Source organism: Elephantulus edwardii, unplaced genomic scaffold (genome assembly GCF_000299155.1).
Source record: "Elephantulus edwardii isolate Elephantulus edwardi_28Jun2011 unplaced genomic scaffold, EleEdw1.0 scaffold00023, whole genome shotgun sequence".
NCBI lineage: Eukaryota > Metazoa > Chordata > Mammalia > Macroscelidea > Macroscelididae > Elephantulus > Elephantulus edwardii.
Window position 1 is genome coordinate 19,919,668 of NW_006399773.1, and position 7,654 is coordinate 19,927,321.

At 45.0% G+C, this 7,654-nt stretch overlaps 1 protein-coding gene across 1 annotated transcript; it reads left to right on the top strand.

Moving 5' to 3' along the window:
• Positions 1-2,518: 2,518 nt before the first annotated feature.
• PCDH20 (protocadherin 20) lies at positions 2,519-6,922 on the top strand. The gene is made up of 2 exons (XM_006882722.1): positions 2,519-3,010; positions 3,983-6,922. The coding sequence occupies exons 1-2, from the start codon at positions 2,879-2,881 to the stop codon at positions 6,707-6,709; spliced, it is 2,859 nt and encodes a 952-aa protein (XP_006882784.1). The 5' UTR covers positions 2,519-2,878; the 3' UTR covers positions 6,710-6,922.
• The last annotated feature ends 732 nt before the right edge of the window (positions 6,923-7,654 follow it).

Here is a 7,654-nt window from a genome sequence, read left to right on the forward strand (position 1 = left end):
GGACTAATAGAGTAGACACTCTCAAAGCCATCTTTAGAGGGAAACCTGTGACACCAGATGGCAAGTCATAAGGAACAGTAATCTGGGAATGCTTTCATAGAGCCCAGAGATGAAGTATGTGAGATGTAGACAAGAAAGGAGCTATTAGCATCTGCACGTGTGCATCCGGATGTGTACACCAGTGACCAAGTAGGAAATCAGAGTGCACTCTTATGGAATGCCACTGCTTAGATCGTCAAAAAGAAGAATAACAAGTACTTCCACTGACAATTTGAAGCATGACAAGGTATCATCCCAAGCTGGTCCAAATTCTCCTGGTTCTGCTAGAAAACATCCATGCAAGGCCTTTGCTATCATCACAGTAATATAAAGCAAAACCTCATTGCTGTAAAGTTCATTGTGATGTGTAGGACGCTATAGGACAGAGTAGAACTGCCACATACTATTTCCCAAGGTTTCAATCTGTTGTTCAGAGGATCACCATTAATTATATAGACTTCACGACACCTAGCAACAACACATTTTTATGAAAGTAGACTAACTGCCACATCTCTGTCCCATCAACTGCTGGCTTTCTGGTTACCTGGCATTTAACCACTGAGCCACTAGGGCTCCTCCCTAAAAAATCAATTCTTGTGTATTGTAGGTATCAACAAAGGAAAGAAAACAAAAACTAAGGAAAGAGAGAGAACCTTATGTAGCACCAAATAAGTCAGTGATCTTAACCTGCTGGAACCAGCATGATAAGCCAGGGAACATACAGCTTCTTGCTGTGGCAACTATAAAGACATAGAATTAATTGAAATTGCAAATTCAGCACGTACATCCTGCAACTACTGATTTATTGTCTAAGTCTGGCCATGTGTCCCAAATGTATGGAAACTCTGGTGTTGTGTGTAGGCATAAATGAAACACATCTCAGAAAGAACCTGGTATTAAGCTTTGGAGTTGGATTGTTTAGATTAGAGTCACCTAAGTAAATATTTACCAATTATGGTAAAAGCTCAGCTGCAGGGCAGAACAGACAGCTGAAGAGGCAAAAGGAAAGCAATCCGACTTCCCTAGCTATCCTTTGTTTATTGGCTGTAGAAGGTTAATAGACCAAGGGCGGATGCAGGGTTGGGGGGGTATTTACCACTACAGCAGCATTTCCCTTTGTAGAGGGCCCGAAGGAGCTAATTTGATAACATAAACAGGTATGCCACATTCCAATGTGGAGTTTATTTATGATCTCCTCATGTATAGACCTATTTGTGCAACACCAAGCAGTTGCACATATCAGATATTTTCTTTTACTTTGATTTTAATATTTAAGACTCAATGTCTTGAGTATTAGTAGCAATGACGAGACAATAAGATTTTTCAGAAGCAAAACAATTATCTCAGTCAAGCAATTTATATTCTAAATAGTGCAGGCAAGAGATGAAAATTAAAAAGAGGCTCCTGTTCCAACTATAGAGAAGTCAGATCTTTCTCTGATGCAAATAAGAATATGTTCTATTCTAGGATCATTCAGTAGACAAGGTTTTATGTTCAGGGAACCATACAGGATTTCTGGAAGATTTACGATGAAAACAAACATGTATGGGAAAGGCCTAGTGATTTTTTTTGTTTTGTTTTGTTTCCACTACTTATAAGGCATCCTGCAGACGAAAAGGAGTTTTCACACACTTAATGCACTGGAATCTCCAATCTCTCTGACTTTATAAATGAGGAAAGAAAACTTCAAAGGTTTCCTGATCACATGCCAAACATCAGAGTCAGAGGGGATGTCCAAGTATTTTTACATCATACTCCTTATGGATTCCTTAAGAAATCTCCCTCTCCCTTCCTACTTAATCATTTAAGGTAGGGAGGGAGAAGGAAGGAAAAGATACACTTCTATCAGACTCATTGCCTATAAGAGGGAACCAACTCATAGCTGATCCTCCAGTGTGTTTTCAGAGGTTGTAAATTGCAGTAGAAGAGATTGCCCGCCCTCCCTTCCTCTCTCTCTCTCTCTCTCTCCACACACACACACACACACACACACACACACACACTCTATTGCATATATAATTTCAAAAGTAACCATTCTCCCCACCGGGCTTCAGTGAATGCCCCCTTACAGAAATATGCTACAGTCATTTGCGCTCAGAACCACTTGTACACAACACAATCTCATGTCTTTCCTTAGTCCAGTAGCCTCGATGCCTTTAAAATGAGATCTCAGCAAGGCAGGAGCCCAGTCACTGGAGCCAGCAACTAGATAAGTAGCTGAAGCTCTGCCCCCACCAACAGTGGAGATCCAAAACTGGAACATTTCCAAACCTTCCCCAAACTGTATATTTGCCTTTCAGGTGCACAGTGTTGCAAAGAAGTTGAAATACCTTCCCTTGGTAGAGAACAGTGGATTTGCTTTCTCTCTGCAAGCACTCCTGGATCCAATCTCTTGACGGCGGCGTTTGGGGACTGCCTGTGATTGCTTGCTGGTAGGGCTGGCCCTCCATACGTTCTCAGAAGCATGCGGCTGTATTTATTTATTTAAATGATCCCTCCTGCACTCGCAACCTGTGGACGTGGGTTCTGACTGGTACTCTGGCGAGGAAGCCAGAGGCTGGTAAGCGTGTGCGTCTCTTCCCGACCCGGAGGCGCCCGCCGGGGCGCAGTCTTCAGAGGCAAGTCCAAGCTTCTCCAGTGGATATGGACATACCCGCGCCCTGGGACAAGGAACTATGACTGTACCTTCTGCCCCAGGCCCTTCTTGCCCTCATTAGCGCCCACCCTTAATTGAGGAGCCAGTGACTATTGGCTGAAGTTGCCAGCGATTTGCATGAACTGAGGGAGTGTCTTCTGCCGCCCTCCTGTCAGGAGCGCGCTGACTGCAGCCTCCCCGGGAATGCGCGGCCGAGGGAATGCAAGACACTCAGGGGCCCTGGCAGTGAGCTGGCGCCTGGCGACCTGGCACCCGCGCCTGGATATGGGGCGACTACACCGTCCCAGGAGCAGCACCAGCCACAGGAACTTGCAGGTAAGACTCCATGGCCTCAATAAGTTGCAGTGCCTGGAAGTACTTCCAGCTCCTTGGTGGTGTGTAGAACCTTCCCCTTAATCCAAACTTCCAAAGAGGGCTGGCAGGAGGGAAAAGGAGTTTGGACTAACATAGCTTCATTTTAGCAAGCCCATGGGTAGAAAGAGCAAGTGTCTGAAGCTCAAATGGAGACAGATGGAGTGGAGCGGGGAGGGGGGTGCCCTCGGATCCGTTTTGGATTCCAGGGTTCGGAGATTGTTTCCAGCCACCAGGCTATGCGCTACAACTGACAAATTGGTTTTGCATAATCATTTTACGCTTTTACTTTTCTTCTCATCACGAAGGGAGATTTGGAAGGGGATTAGAATACAGATCCTTTCAGTTTGATTTTTGATACGAGCTGAAATGAAAGGTGTTTATTTGTGTGGGGGAGATAGGTGTGGGCACTATTTTTTCCATATTATTACTGGCTGTTGTTATTTTTCTTTTAATTGGCCTCATAGTAAAAGCTGTGGCACGCTTTGCATTCTTGAGACCCTAATGATAGAACTCTTTCCAAGGGAAGTCAATAGCATGCCCACTGCCACCCCCTCCCTCCCCAGAATCTGCCCAGGCTGATTCCCTGACGCGTTGCGCAGTCTCTGAGTGGGAGTTTTCGCCACTCCAGCGTGTTTCCGGAGATGCTTTATGTTTGAGTCTCAGAATGTTAGCTGAATGAAGGTGGAGGAAGGGATGCGGAGGGTGCGGAGGAGGGTACCAGCACAAAGTGAAGAGAGAAACATTAAGTTAGGGAAGCAACGTTGCTCCTTAAAATCTCTCCTTTGCAGCAAGTTTCTTCTTCACCCCATCCTGAGTACAGAATGTGCTCCCTGGAATAGGGATGAGGGCAGTATCGACCCCTGGGACACTGGTCTCTTACTCAGATGTCTGTTTCCGCCTGTGTAATGAGCCTTTCCCCTCCCCCTACTCTAGCATCTGTTTCTGGTTTTGCTCTTCGTGGGACCCTTCAGCTGCCTCGCGAGTTACAGCCGGGCCACGGAGCTCCTGTACAGCCTGAACGAGGGACTGCCTGCGGGAGTGCTCATCGGCAGCCTGGCCGAAGACCTGCGGCTCATGCCCAGGGCCTCTGGGAGGGTGGACCAGCAGCCGCAGGCGCCGGAGCGCGCCAGCGTTGAGCGGCTTCCCCCTCTCTCCTTCAGCCTGGCCTCCCGCGGACTGAGTGGCCAGTACGTGACCCTGGACAACCGCTCTGGGGAGCTGCACACTTCTGCTCAGGAGATTGACAGGGAGGCCCTGTGTCTGGAAGGGGGTGGAGAGGCTGCCTGGGGCGGCAGCATCTCCATCTCCTCTTCCCCTTCCTCTGAGTCCTGCCTTTTGCTTCTGGATGTGCTGGTCTTGCCTCAGGAATACTTTAGGTTTGTGAAAGTGAAAATCGCCATCCGGGACATAAATGACAATGCCCCACAATTCCCCGTATCCCAAATTTTGGTATGGATTCCAGAAAATGCCCCTGTCAACACCCGACTGGCCATAGAGCATCCTGCTGTGGACCCAGATGTAGGTATCAATGGGGTCCAGACCTATCGATTACTGGACTACCATGGTATGTTCACCCTGGATGTAGAGGAGAATGAGAATGGGGAGCGCACCCCTTATCTGATCGTCATGGGGGATTTGGACAGGGAGACCCAGGACCAGTACGTCAGCATCATCATAGCCGAGGACGGCGGGTCTCCACCACTGCTGGGCAGTGCCACCCTCACCATTGGCATAAGTGATATCAATGACAACTGCCCTTATTTTGCAGACTCACAAATCAATGTCACCGTGTATGGAAATGCTACAATCGGGTCCCCCATTGCAGCTGTTCAAGCTGTGGATAGAGATTTGGGTTCCAATGCTCAGATCACCTACTCATATAGTCAGAAAGTCCCACAGGCATCCAAGGATTTATTCCATCTGGATGAAACCACTGGAGTTATTAAACTTTTCAATAAGATCGGGGGGAGTGTTCTGCAGACTCACAAGCTCACCATTCTTGCGAATGGGCCAGGCTGCATCCCGGCTGTGATCACGGCCCTTGTGTCAATTATCCAAGTCATTTTCAGACCACCTGAAATCGTCCCTCGCTATATAGCAAATGAGATAGAAGGTGTTGTTTACCTGAGAGAACTGGAACCTGTTAACACTCCAATAGCTTTCTTTACCATAAGAGATCCAGAAGGTAAATCCAAGGTAAATTGTTATCTGGATGGTGAAGGGCCGTTCAGACTGGTACCCTACAAACCTTATAGTAATGAGTATTTGCTAGAAACCACAAAACTGATGGACTATGAGCTACAGCAGGTCTATGAGATAGCTGTAGTGGCCTGGAACTCTGAGGGATTTCACGTCAAAAAAATTATTAAAGTGCAACTTTTAGATGACAATGACAATGCTCCCATTTTCCTTCAACCCCTGATCGAACTAACCATTGAAGAGAACAACGCACCCAATGCCTTTTTGACTAAGCTGTATGCCACAGATGCTGACAGTGGGGAGAGGGGCCAGGTTTCCTATTTTCTAGGACCTGATGCTCCATCGTACTTCTCCTTAGACAGTGCCACGGGGATCCTGACAGTTTCCACCCAGCTGGACCGAGAAGAGAAAGAGAAGTACAGGTATACAGTCAGAGCTGTGGACTCTGGGAAGCCACCTAGAGAATCGGTCGCCACTGTGGCTCTCACTGTGCTGGATAAAAATGACAACAGCCCTAGGTTTATCAACAAGGATTTCAGCTTTTTTGTGCCAGAAAATTTTCCTGGATATGGTGAAATTGGAGTAATTAGTGTGACGGATGCTGACGCTGGGCAAAACGGATGGGTGGCCCTCTCAGTGGTAAACCAAAGTGATATTTTTGTCATCGACACTGGAAAGGGCATGCTGAGAGCGAAAGTCTCTTTGGACAGGGAGCAGCAAAGTTCGTATACTTTGTGGGTTGAAGCTGTTGATGGCGGGGAGCCCGCCCTCTCCTCTACTGCAAAAATTACTATTCTCCTTCTAGATATCAATGACAATCCTCCTCTTGTCTTATTTCCCCAGTCTAATATGTCTTACCTTTTGGTTCTACCGTCTACACTCCCTGGTTCCCCAGTTACAGAGGTCTATGCTGTTGACAAAGACACAGGCATGAATGCTGTCATAGCTTACAGCATCATAGGACGGAGAGGTCCCAGGCCTGAGTCCTTTAGGATTGACCCCAAAACTGGCAACATCACTTTGGAAGAGGCATTGCTGCAGACAGATTATGGCCTCCATCGCTTACTGGTAAAAGTGAGTGATCATGGCTATCCAGAACCTCTCCACTCCACGGTCATGGTGAACCTGTTTGTCAATGACACTGTCAGTAATGAGAGTTATATCGAAAGCCTTTTAAGAAAGGAACCAGAAATTAATATAGAGGAGAAAGAACCACAAATATCAATAGAACCAACTCACAGAAGGGTAGAATCTGTGTCGTGTATGCCCACCTTGGTCGCTCTGTCTGTAATCAGCTTGGGTTCCATCACACTTGTAACAGGGATGGGCATTTATATCTGTTTAAAGAAGGAGAAAAAGCACCACAGGGAAGAAGAAAATCTGGAAGTACAAATTCCACTTAAAGGCAAGATTGATTTGTGTATGAGAGAGAGGAAGCCAATGGACATTTCTAACATTTGATACTGCAGTGTGAAGACCACTGCCGTGTTTTAACTGCCTTTGGTTCATCTTCACCACTGGCCCAAGAGTGGTTGAGGGGAGATCAAAGGAAGGACAAATAATTTATAACTTGTACTATATTGTAAATAACTGTTTACAAGGTTTTTAAATTCAAAGTCAGAGGTTATAAAATGTGTACAGCATTTTTTTAATGAAAATTAGTACTAACAGCTATAGTACAGTGAAAAAAGCTTGGATGGCATTTGCAGCTTCCATTCACCAAGCAGATGATTGATAAAAACTGGGAGAGAGGTAAGACTGTGGTATATAATTTTTTTTTTGTCTAAAAAGTCCTTTAACCACAAGAGGGCATCAGTTGCCCCTTTGCAGGGAATTGTTTGAGGTATTGTACATGACAGTTGTTGTACATGAAATTAATGAAAGAGTATATTTTAAATATATTGTTTTTAATGTTTAACAAATATGAAATGAAATAAATTTCATTTACCCTACTTAAGTGTATGATAAGAGGGAAAAGCAATGCAATGCACTCATAAACAGAATGTTTATTACCTCATCTGCACATCATATATAATTTGAAAGGGAAGGCATTAAAAAAAATAAGTCTTTTTAGCAAGAATAAGAAAAAAAACAAACACTGTTGTGCGTTAAAGTTTCTACCTGCTGAAGAATACTGCACTTGCTGTGCGCTCAGATTGTTTTTATTTTGCTCTACCTTTGCACTTGCTGTTATTACAGAGGGAATATATATATATATATATATATATATATATATATATATTCTTCCTTACAGAAAATGTAACCAGAAACTGTACCCAAGAAACACAGCCAGAAGCAAAGAAATGTCACAGTTCTTAGTTATCTCATGGATGTTCATGACAATTTGTTTTCATAGCTTGTTAGTAGAAGGGCTTCATACTTGGGTTGCATAGTAAAGTAGGATAT

Excerpts from the sequence above, each read along its gene's own strand:
- PCDH20 (XM_006882722.1), top strand. The coding sequence starts at position 2,879 with ATGCGCGGCCGAGGGAATGCAAGACACTCAGGGGCCCTGGCAGTGAGC. Across the intron at positions 3,011-3,982 it reads CCAGCCACAGGAACTTGCAG|CATCTGTTTCTGGTTTTGCT; the intron begins GTAAGACTCCAT and ends CCCCTACTCTAG.